This window comes from Cannabis sativa, chromosome 1 (assembly GCF_029168945.1).
Source record: "Cannabis sativa cultivar Pink pepper isolate KNU-18-1 chromosome 1, ASM2916894v1, whole genome shotgun sequence".
NCBI lineage: Eukaryota > Viridiplantae > Streptophyta > Magnoliopsida > Rosales > Cannabaceae > Cannabis > Cannabis sativa.
Genome location: NC_083601.1, coordinates 65,313,374 through 65,326,303, shown reverse-complemented (window position 1 = coordinate 65,326,303; position 12,930 = coordinate 65,313,374). Strand labels below are relative to the sequence as shown.

Sequence of the window (12,930 nt, the reverse complement as noted above, 5' to 3'; positions counted from 1 at the left end):
AAATGTGTCCCATTCTTCAACATCCTGCAAGGAAACAAAAAGTTTGAATGGACAGAAGAATGTGAAAGAGCTTTTCAAGATCTAAAGGCACAGCTCGCAAAACCTCTCGTCCTCTCTAAACCTCTGGACGGTGAGGAACTGGGGATATACCTGGCAGTAACGGAGCATGCCATAAGCGCCGTACTAATCAGATAAGAAGATGACGTGCAACATCCAGTCTATTACATCAGTAAAAGACTCATCGAGGCCGAAGGCCGATATCCGTTGATAGAAAAGCTCGCCTACTGCCTCATCTTAGCAACAAGAAAGCTAAGACCTTATTTTCAAGCTCATCCTGTTCGGGTGTACATCGACCAACCACTACGGCAAATACTGCAAAAGCTAGATGCCTCTGGGCGATTACTCAAGTGGGTTGTGGAATTGGGGCAGTACGAAATCAATTTCCAACCCCGAACAGCTATCAAAGGCCAAGCCTTGGCCGACTTTATGGTGGAATGCACAGAAAAAACTGAAAGCATCCCAGAAGGCGATCCCAAGCCAACACCACAGCCGACCAGCAGTGAAAGCAAGCCGACCTGAAAGCTTCATGTGGATGGATCTGCCACAGATCAGCTATCCGGCGCAGGAATTGCCCTTGTTACACCTGGGGGCAGCACCTGCATGCAGCGGTCAAATTCAGATTCAAAGCCTCCAACAATGAGGCCGAATACGAAGCCCTAATCGCTGGACTCAAACTGGCGAAGGAAATGAAAGCCGAGCACATCGAGATTTGCAGTGACTCACAACTAGTAGTTAACCATGTATCTGGCGAATACGAGGCTCGGGGAGAAAAAATGATAGCATATCTGAGCAGAATACATGATCTGCTTGCACAGTTCAAAAGTTATAGCCTCAAGTAGATTCCAAGAGAGGAAAATACAACTGCAGATGCGCTAGCCCGTTTGGCGAGCAACAATATAAGTGACAAGGCGAACCTGGTCTTGATCCAGTTTCTTGAAGAGCCTAGCATCACAGGCGCGGAAGAAATCAAAATGATCGACACATCTCTGAACTGGATGACGCCAATTGCAGCCTATCTCAACTCTGGGGAACTCCCAGATAACCGAAATAAAGCTCAGAAAATGAGAAGAAAGGTAGCACGGTACATCATCGTAGATGGGATCATGTACAGAAGAGGATTCTCAATGCCATTACTCAGATGCGTCACATCAAACGAAGCTGCACAGCTTCTATATAAAGTTCACGACGGATTCTGTGAAAATCATGCAGCCAGACAGAGCTTATCAAAGAAAATTTTAAGGCAAGGCTACGTCTGGCCGACGATGATTGAAGACTCGAAAGCTTACGTCAAGAAGTGCAACAAATGCCAGAGATTTTCAAAGATACCAAGAGCTCCGCCCAACGAGCTGACACAAATGCAAAGTCCGTGGCCCTTTGCCATCTGGGGAATTGACCTAATTGGACAATTACCTAAAGGCAAAGGCGGAGTGCAGTACGCAGTGGTAGCAATCAACTACTTCACAAAGTGGACTGAAGCCGAACCACTCGCAACTATCACATCAAAGAAGGTTCAAGACTTTATAGTGAAGAACATCATATGCCGGTTCGGACTACCGTACAAAATAGTTTCGGACAGCGGCAAGCAGTTCAACAGTCAATCTTTCCCTGATTTCTGTGCGAACCATGGCATCATCAAAAGCTTCTCCGCAGTGGCACATCCACAAGCAAATGGTCAAGTTGAAGCAGTCAACAAGACCCTAAAGGACACACTAAAGAAGAAGATTGAAGATGCCAAAGGAAATTGGCCGGAAGAACTCCCCGAAGTTCTATGGTCATACCGTACAACGGAAAAAACAGCAACCGGTCAGACACCATTCTCAATGGCGTATGGTTATGAAGCTATGCTGCCCGTCGAACTCGAACCACCATCCCACAGAAGGTTGACGTACAATCAAGGTACCAATCACATACTCCTTGCAGAATCACTTGATGAAATCGAAGAAAAACGAGCAACTACAAACTTAAAGTTGGTAGCTCATCAACAAAAAGTAGCTCGGTATTTCAACAAACAAGTGAAAGCTCGGAAATTCTTTGTGGGAGATATGGTCCTAAGAAGGGTATTCCTAAACACCAAAGACAGCAGGTCAGGCGTACTAGGACCCAACTGGGAAGGACCTGTTGGAAATTATTTTTCCAGGATCTTAGATCTACTCACAAGTATGTTGATTAACACCCTAAATATGAACTTTCTAAAACGATGAAATAAACACGTATAAAGTTTAAGAAACCTTACATTGGGTGCAGCGGAATATAATGACTCCTTCCGTTCAGATATCTAGCCCTTGATTCCTTTCTGTAGCAGAGCATTATCAATATCTGAACCTGGATCCCTTTCTCTGAAACTTTGGTGCTGAAACTCCTTCTTGCTGAAAGTCTTTCTTCACGATCTTCCTCACTATGGTTGAGGTATCACTTGCTGTGTGTGGGCACTACTCATACACTAAGAATTTCGAAATTTAAGAGGGAAGAAAGAGAGAGGGAGTGGTCGGCCAGATAGGGAGAGAGAAGGCTTAGGTTTTTCTGAATCAGAAGAGTAATTTTCCTGAAGCCTTTACTATCTATTTATAGCATTCCACTAGGGTTAGGTTTGAATTATTTTGCATTAAAATAATGAAAATATCAGTTTAAATTGCCTACAAAATATCAGTATATCGTACCCACTACTATGGCTCCCAACTCTCACACAAGGCCTAAAAGAGAGGAATTTAACCTTAAAATGAACAACTGTTATTATTAATTGAATAGGCCCAAAATCTGAATGGGCCTAAATAAAATCTATCAAGAACTATGACATTTTACTTAGCAACAACAACCTATATCCATCTATAATGAAATTAAACACATAGGCTCACACATGCACACTTTGGATGGGTCCTATCATGTTGCTAGGTCATACACAGATGAAAGAAGATTGTAAATATACCTGTTACAAATTAATTACTTGACCAAGAGAGCCATCAGATCATTAGATCTGGCAAAAAGTAACCATGGCTATTTGCAATCAAGTAATAATAGGTTTTGAAAACTTACAAACAAGCTAAAACACATACTCCTGCAACAAGGTTAGCTGGATAGTTGGATGTAGGATTTATTTAATTTTAAATAAATAAATAATTTCGAAATAATTAATTAAATAAATAAAATATTTTCGAAAAAAAAAATTTAAAAAAAATTCGAAAAATTCGAAAATTTAAAAAAAAAATTAAATTTAAAATTAAACCTACAATTTTGAAAAATTAGGTTTCAACCAACCTAAATATCATTTCAAAATTTGCTAACTACTTTTAAAATTTTAATGTTATTTTATAAATAAAAATTAAATAAAAAATTAAAAAAGATAAATGAATATGTTTTTCAGATTTTAAATGTAATTTAAATAAATAAAATAACAAAATTTAAAAGTTAGCAAAATGTCTTACATCTTTTTAAAAGGGAAATTTCATTATTTGCCCTTAATAATATAACCCATATCAAAATTTATACCCTTTTATAATTTGTACAAATTGATTCCTCTAATTTTAAAAGATTCCTAAAATACCCTTAAATTAAACTTTCCCTCTCTCTGAGACGTTCCCTCTCTCTCTCTCTCTCTCTCTCTCTCTCTCTCTCTCTCTCTCTCTCTCTCTCTCTCTCTCTCTCTCTCTCTCTCTCTCTCTCTCTCTCTCTCTCTCTCTCTCTCTCTCTCTCTCTCTCTCTCTCTCTCTGTGTCCTCCTTTCTTCACGCAATCCTCACGAGTCGAACCAGTCGACCCTCCCTCTTCACCAACGTTCGCCACCACCAATCTCCAGCCGACCTCACTCCTCACAAACCCACGAACCCACGAATCGGCCTCACCCCACGAACCCACGAAACCAAAGGTGACCGACGACGACGAAGAGGACGAAGAGAACCACGTTGATCCACGACGACCCACGGCGACCCACGACCACGACCACGAACCACTGATCCAATCCAATCCAACCGTAAGTTTTTTTCTTTTTAAAATTTAGAAATTTCATAGATTTGGATGCGAATTTGTGTATGTTCTTCAGATAACATTGTTTTAGATTGTATATGCGAATCTGGATGTCAATTATTGCATGTTGTATATGTTGGATATGTTTCAATGGTATTTGTGTGTTTTTACAGGGTTATCGATGAAATGTCGATAGGATATCGATATATGTGTTTTTCTTTTTGTGTGTTTGAACATTATTGTCGACAGGTTGTCGATATCATGTCGACAATTTGTCGATGGTTTCACCTTGTTTGTTGTTATGTAGTTTTGACATGCAATGTTGACAATTTGTCGACTGTATGTCGATAGGTTGTCGATAATAAGTTGTAGTAGATTTTTATGGTAGTTAATTATGATTATGTTGACTGTATGTCGATAGGTTGTCGATAATAAGTTGTAGTGGATTTTTATGGTAGTTAATTGTGATTATGTCGACAGTTTGTCGACTGTATGTCGATAGGTTGTCGATAATAAGTTGTAGTGGATTATTATGGTAGTTAATTGTGATTATGTCGACAATTTGTCGACTGTATGTCGATAGGTTGTCGATAATAAGTTGTAGTGGATTTTTATGGTAGTTCAATTTGGTAATGTCGACATCATGTCGACATTATGTCGACCTTTTGTCGATGTTCGTCGTTTGTTACTGCTTTTATGGCAATGTCGATAGCATGTCGATAGTATATTGACGTTTTGTCGACCAATTTGGTGGTCACCAAATGTTTGATAATGTCGACGGAATATCGACATGATGTCGATGTTATGTCGACCTTTCTTAACTTTATTGACATTAACATTTTTTTGGTTTTTATTTTTTCAGATGGCTCCCAGACTCATAATTCCAGCACCCGAGCATTTTACTGGCCGCGTCACATATAGAGGCACCGGAATTTTTGCAAAAATCAAAGCTCAGTTTGAGGAGTTCAATCTGAATAACACGGCGAAGGAAAGCCATTTCGGCAACTTTTGGAATGCCGTACCATTGACATTCTCGTCGGTGTTATTTCACCAGTTGATGCTCCACAAAATGAAAGTTGATGCTCAGGAGGAGTTGAGGATGCGGTTTTACGTTGGTCGGAAGGAGGTCAGATTCGGAGTGCTGGAGTTTGCACTCATTACAGGCCTAGACTTCTCCTCGGGGCCAACAGAAGAGGAGAAGGCTGCGCAGGTTGCTCGCTCAAGGTCAGACCGATTGATCAACAAATATTTCAACCGGTTTGATAGTGTGAAGACAGAAGCACTCCAAGATAGGTTCACAAACTGTCAGAACCCGGAAGACTTGTGCAAGCTTGGCTTGTGCTTGTTTGTGGAGTCAGTGCTTCTAGGCCGCGAGGCAAACGCGCTGATTACGCCTCATATACTTAGATATGTCGAAGACCTCGAGTTCTTCTTCCGGATTCCTTGGGGGAAGCACTCATTCGCCAGACTCATGCACTCGCTTCAAAAAGACATGTTGAAACAGAAGGCCAACTACGAGAAGAAGCTGAGTTCGGATGTTCAGCATGAGTGCAAATACACAGCTTATGGCTTCGCACCTGCAGTACAATATTGGGCGTATGAGGCCATTTTGGAGGTTGGGAAGAGGTATGGCACGAATCTCGGGATTCGGTTTCCCAGAATGCTTAGCTGGACGAGCAAGAGCGATATTGGGAAGAAAGACGTCAGGGCATTATTTTCTAGACGGGTATGAATTTCACTTATGTTCAGAATAATTATTTAACATAAATGCTTGTAATAAATGCTAAATGGTTCTATTTTGATATTTTTTTGAACCATAAACAGAATCTTGAAGTGGTGAAGGGGCTACTTCCACGGACAGAGGAGGAGGCATTTGTGAGGACCATATCTTACGATGGTGTGGAGAACCTGGTTGATGATGGTGTGGATGACACAGAGGCTGAGGCAGGTAGTCAGGTACCAGAGACTCAGGTACTAGACACTCAGGAAACAGACACTCAGGTACCAATTTTTGGAACTTTTTTTTTTATGTCTTGATTTTTTATTGTTTTTGTTTTGTGATATTTGTTACATTGTGGAATTATCGTATGCTTACCGTATTTTTTTGGTATATATTTTTTCAGGCCACTGGTTCAGAACCTCAGCCCAGTGCACCATCTTCATCAGGCGTTCGGGGTGTCGAGTACACTGATTTAGTGGCAAGGTTGGATAGGATTGAGGCTGACACTCTGGGTCTGTATGCTGCTCATGTCGAGCTGAAGAAGGCATACGAGACCAGCCATGTAGAGCTGAAGGGTGGTCAGAACGTAATTATGGAGTAGCTCAGAGACATATTGGCCATGTTGAGGGAGCTCTAGCGGAGGCCCCAGCAGATCCATCTACCCCACCACCAGCTGCATCACCCCCAGTAGAAGAGGAGAAGGTCTTCCCCGATGGGTACGATCCTTATGAGGGAGCTCCAGCGACTCCCATTGATACAGGTGTTATCCATGTACATGACACCGAGTCGCAGGGTGAGATTCTGTCGATAGAGGCACAACCTGCAGTGGTTAAGAGTCGGAAGAGGAAGAGAAATCCTCCTGTATGGTTCGGTGACTACACGGAGATGAAGAGGAGACATAGGCCATCTTCGACGTTTGATCCCCTGGAGGCACCAGATGAGAAATTGTTAGTTACTTTCCGAAAGTGGTGTGTTGGACTCATTCCGAACCACTGACTTTGGGATTTGAGAAGTGGTGATTACGGTCCATCATTCTTTTGGATAATGCTCACACCAAAGGAATGGCTTACAGATGATGTAAGTAAAGTATTTTATAATATTACTTCACTTTACAACTTTATGTGCAATTAATATATTTTTTTGTCTAACTGACATTTCCCTTTATATGCAGCATATAGATGCAGCAATGCATATGCTGAGGAGGCGACGCACCGACTATCCACTGACATTTCCTCAGAAGGGTATCATTCTCTCCACATTCGTGACCACCATGATCAACAGTGCATGGACGAACCACAGGGGTCCGAGGAGAAACTTTGTGTGGGAGGATTATATCCTGGACTACTGCAGAGGGGTTCATAAGGTATTGTTTTAGTAAGATTTTAAATGTTGAACTATGATTATAACTTCGATTGTTAATTGTTTGGGAGGATTATTATGGTTTGTTAATTGTTTCGTTGTTCTCCGTAATTACAGTCCCAAGTCTTTGAGAGACGGATGAGTAACGAGTTTATTTACTTCGTTCTGCATCTTCCCGAGGGAAGGCACTGGGTCACACTTGAAGTTGACATAGAGCTGTGGAAAATTAATGTCTACGACTGTGATTCCAGCGTCTGTCATTGGACCGCCATGGAACCCATCCTGAAGACTTGGGAAGAACTGCTGCCCTCGCTAATCCTTGCAACCGGGGAATTTCCACGTAACAACCAGATCATGGCGTTAACTAACAGGGACATCACGGTGCTTCCAAAAATGCATTCGACTCGAGCCACTCACGACTTAGTTCCGAAGGCAACAACCAGGTACATAGCGATAAAAAAGTACTATAGTATTAAAATATGTTGTACGTTACACTGACTTTATATTTTATTTTGCATTTAGTGGTGATTGTGGCGTCTATTGCATTGAGTATGTGGAGCATCTCATGATGCAACGTGGATTGACCGATGTGACGCCAGGCCGGATAGTTATGTTTCGTCAACGGTGGTGTGTTGATTTATTTTACCAAAATGTCAGCTGATTATATGTGTAATTATTGGGACATTGTATATTTTGTGTAATTAACATTACAGTTATGTATATATAGACTTTCTCTTCGTTCAAATTTTGATAATTATTCGTGGTTCCAAATATAAAATATCGATATTATTCAATAAAAATAACTATTAAACCTAAAAATAATTAAAATATTAAAAAAATATTCAACCTCGACATTATTTTAAAGCAGTTTCGAACCTGAAATAGAAAACATGTTATAACAACAAATAAGTACAGGACGCCTCAAATGCGGGCTTTGCATGTTGCTCTGTTGTGGCCTGAAGTGCCACAGCGGCTGCAGTTTCGTGGTACAAAACCTTTTTTATCACCAGACGGGAAACGGTTCTCCCGTCTGTTGGATATTATTTTACCAGGATCTTAGATCAACTCACAAGTATGTTTATTAACATCCTAAATAAGAACTTTCTAAAACGATAAATTAAACACATATAAAGTTTAAGAAACCTTACATTGGGTGCAGCGGAATATAATGACTCCTTCCGTTCAGATATCTAGCCCTTGATTCCTTTCTGTAGCAGAGCATTATCAATATCTGAACCTGGATCTCTTTCTCTGAATCTTTGATGCTGAAACTCCTTTGCTGATGATCTTTCTTCACGATCTTCCTCACTATGATTGAGGTATCACTTGCTATGTGTGGGCACTACTCATACACTAAGGTAATTTCGAAATTGAATGAGGAAGAGAGAGAGAGAGAGTGGGTTCAGCCAAAGATAGGGAGAGAGAAGGCTCAGGTTTTTCTCTGAAGGAAAAATAGAAAATTTAAGTGTAATTTTCCTAAAGCCTTCACTATCTATTTATAGCATTCCACTAGGGTTAGGTTTGAATTATTTGGCATTAAAATAATGAAAATATCAGTTTAAATTGCCTACAAAAGTGGCTGGCCCTATACTAGTGGATTTGGGCCTCACTTTTTGCAATTTTGCAGTTTTACCTTTTCTGCATCTGATTTTCTCAAAAACGCCAATTTTCTAATTCAACCATTTAAATACCAATTCTAACTATTTAATAACTATAAATAATTATTAAATAATATTGTCATTTATCATATTTATTAATTGAACCATACAAAGTATCATAATTAACAAATATGCCCCTATAAACTCTTTCTTTACAATTTCGCCCTTACTTAGTGAAAATTTCACAAATAGATATAGTCTAATTTGAGAATTATAATTGATTAATCAAAACCAATTATATGAGTCTTACAAGCAATATTATCTCAACTAGTGGGGGGACCATGGGTCTATATAACCGAGCTTCCAATAAGTAGATCAAGAATTTAGCACTAAAATTCACTGACTTATTAATTCTTCGTTGAATCCACGCATAGAACTTAGAATTGCACTCTCAGTATATAGAATGCTCTATATGTTCCACCATATAGACACATCATTAGTTATCCATCGTTATAATCCTAATTCGATCAATGATCCTCTATATGAATGATCTACACTGTAAAGGGATTAAATTACCGTTACACCCTACAATGTATTTATTCCTTAAAACACTTGACCCCGTATAAATGATATTTCAGCTTATGTGAAATGAGTACTCCACCATTTATGTTCGTTTGGTCAAGCTCGAAGGAGATCATCCTTTGCTTACTATTCGCCAGATAGAAGCTATAGATTCCATGTTTATGATAGCGCTCCCACTCAATTGCACTACCGTGTTCCCAAAATGTACGTATCACCCTGACCTAAAAGTAGGCTTAACTAACAAATCAAAGAACACGAATAGCCTTTCAAGATTGAGCCTAATCATAACAGGATTAAGATCATTTGATCTAGGATCAACTAGGCGATATTGACTTGAATAGATTTTACGGTAAGTTTAATTAAATCTAAGTCAAAGTTCAATATCGGTCCCTTCCGATGCATACTCCATGCATCCAACCTAAGCTTTACTTTAACCAATGCTCTGGAAAGAACATAGCACTTCTCCAAATGCAAGTAAACTCTGTTGTAGATTATCATATCAGTAAAACCCTATGTCTGATAAATCTAGGAAACTTTATTCACATAGTCATGTTTACTTTCCAATGTGTTGACGGCACAATAAACAGGATCAAGTATGTGAAAAGGGTTACAGATGAATTTATACATTATGTACATATAATCATGAAATAAATCATGTGAACCATGCAACATTAAATGTTATTTCTGATCTATATTAATAAGTAAATCTGATTATATTGAAATGAGTTTTATTTAGGGCATAAAACCCAACACCGTCTTCTTCCAGCGTTGCTTTTTCTTGGACGACCTACAGGCTTCTTTTCCACAGGTACCCCAACTTTCATATTCTTGATGTGTTCTGGGAGAACCCAATCATCCTCGTCACCAGCAAGATTGATGGTATCATCGTAAATCTTCCTCCACGTTTCTTTTGAATAATAAGGTGAGCAAAGCGTGTACACACTTGTGTTTGTTTTCAATGCCGCGGCACATGCATGAAGGCAAGGGAGTTTCAATAACGTGAACACGCCACAGGTGCATGTTCTTTCAACTAGATTCACATCACCACCTCTTTCACCGTTAGGTCTCCTACCAACGTTATACAAATTGGCTCCATTTCGTTGGACGCGCCTGTACCTTGCATTTTCATGAATTTTTGCCAAGTTTTTTTCAAAGAGCGTGGCCAAAGGGGTGGTACATTTGTCAGCATTTTCGAGGCGATCAGCGAACCACGATTGGAGTGTGAACCTGATAAATTCAACCAAAGTAGTTATTGGATATTTCCTGAACTCTTCTGTGACACTATTGAAGCTTTCAGCAGCGTTGCTCGTCATGATGTTGTATCTATCGCCCAAACAATAAGGGTGAGCCCACTTCTCAAACCCTATACTCTCCACATATGCAACAATGGCCGGATTCATCTTTCTAAGCTTCTCGAACTCTCTATCACATTCAGTCTTCGACCATCCGTAAGCAACATTATATATTTGGTTGTGAAAAGCATCAGTCTTGAATTTGGCGTTCACGTTCATAACAATGTGGTGATAGCATGCACAGTGGACTGCTTCGGGAAAAACGAGTTCAACAGCATGATCAATGCTTTGATGCCTATCTGACACAAACACTAAGTTCTCAACCCCGCCAATTTCTACCCTCAACTTCTGTAAGAAATACGTCCAGGAGTCGTTATTCTCACTGTCAACGATACCATAAGCAACCGGCAACAATTGGTTGTTCGCATCGTATGCCACAACAACTAACATTATACCGCCGTACTTCGTCTTCAAGAAGGTGCCATCGATACTCAAAACAGGACGACAAAAAGAAAAGCCCCTTCTACATGCACCGAGTGATATAAAACAGTACTTGAACCGCTCATCCTCTAAGTACAAGTCAGTAATGGTACCTGGATTCTTCTATTCCAGCATGTACAAGTACCCAGGAAGCTTCATGTATGAAAACTCAGACGTACCCCTAGCATACGTAAGTCCCATCTCCCTGCACCTCCACGCCTTCACATAACTCATACTGATACCATAGTTGTCAAACATGTCCCTCTGTATGTCTTTAGCCTTGTACTTAGTTCCATCTTGGGTGTACTTTCCCTTAATAAGGTGGCCAACTACCCATGGTGCTGCTTGACGGTGATCTGAACGTCTCGCATTCAAGTTACATGTGTGTTCATTGTGAAATACAGTGACCTCAAAGTTGTCAAAATGCATCTTCTTCCTCCCCCTCAATCTCCATTTACAATCTGGAGCCTTGCATGTAACGTACAACACATCAGGGGATGACTTCTTCACCATCCACTCAAAATTGTTATTAAGTGCAAACCTACCCACTACTTGTCTCAGTTCTTCCTTGTTTTCATAAAAATTACCAGGCTCTATCACCCCTGCTTCCTTACTTTGTAAACAAGTAGTTAGCTCATTATTTTTTATTATATCTTCCTTTGTCCACATGGGAGCTTTGAACTTGGTACAAACTTCAAAAGAGGAGAACGTTGAGAAGGTTGCATGACGAGCATGTTCTTCAGTTCTGCCTTGTCGACTACTGCTAGTTCCAGGTGTAGTGCGATTTTCACTACGAGGTTGTCGTTCTCGCTGTGTACCTTGGTTACTCGGTACACACTCTAACCTCAACGAAGGTCCCGCTACGGCTTCATCGACTGCCAAATCATGTTCATCATCCATATTCAAATCTACAATAGGATCGTTATTGTAGAAGGTTGTATCGAACTCTTCAAACTGATGAAATCCTGTCGCTTCTTGTTCTTGCTCTACATTGGTCGGAACCTATAAATTGGTCGGAACCTCCTCATTCACACCAATCCCAACATTTGTTTCGGGAACGCAAGACCCTACCACACTTCGAGGGAGAGGATTAGTAGGCGGCGTAGGCTCTGAATTCCTAACTTTTCTCACCTTGGTCACGAATAATGGCATAAACTCTGTATTTGACATTGTTGCCCTCATCTCTAAGAACGTTCTCAGTTGGCGTTCTCTCTTAATAACCTCTGGCGCAACCATTTGTCCCTTCATGTACAAACAACAAATCTCCAACTTTAAATCATACGCTACCGGATCAACTTCCAACTCTTCATATAAAATTTGTCGCAGTTCTTGTAGGGTTGTCTCAGTTGTAACTGTCAACGTCAAGCTGCTATTTGCTTTGTAGATCCAATTATAATTCTCACATAACCAAACACCATCGTACGATACAACAAGGAACACTTTCTCTCCTGCAATTGCAAACCAAACAAACAAGGTGAGTAAAGGAAAAAACACCCAAAAAAAAAATCGACATCCCATCGATATCAATCGACATAATGTCGATAACAACAACAGCATAAAATATGACACTAATTGTCGACATTTTGTCGACATAATATCGACATAACGTCGACAGCCACACCAAGCATGCTCGTCATCGATATAACATCAACACACCATCGACATCATATCGACATATTCTCCCAAAGGAATTTGCATGACAGACGCGTGTACAATGGTAATAAATCCATTCCTATGTCGACAAACAATCGACATAGTATCGACATTCAATCGACAAACACACAGTGCATGCGTTTCATGTTTTACGGTTACACATTTAATGTTAATAAATTTTACCTACGTTCCCAACAACCCTTCCCAACTGCCACGTTGCATGTCAGACA

At 40.2% G+C, this 12,930-nt stretch overlaps 1 protein-coding gene across 1 annotated transcript; it reads left to right on the top strand.

Moving 5' to 3' along the window:
* Positions 1-3,722: 3,722 nt before the first annotated feature.
* LOC133033661 (uncharacterized) lies at positions 3,723-9,043 on the top strand. The gene is made up of 2 exons (XM_061108673.1): positions 3,723-7,538; positions 7,618-9,043. Exon 1 carries the CDS (start codon positions 4,807-4,809, stop codon positions 5,746-5,748), a length of 942 nt encoding a protein of 313 aa, XP_060964656.1. The 5' UTR covers positions 3,723-4,806; the 3' UTR covers positions 5,749-7,538; positions 7,618-9,043.
* Positions 9,044-12,930: the final 3,887 nt, after the last annotated feature.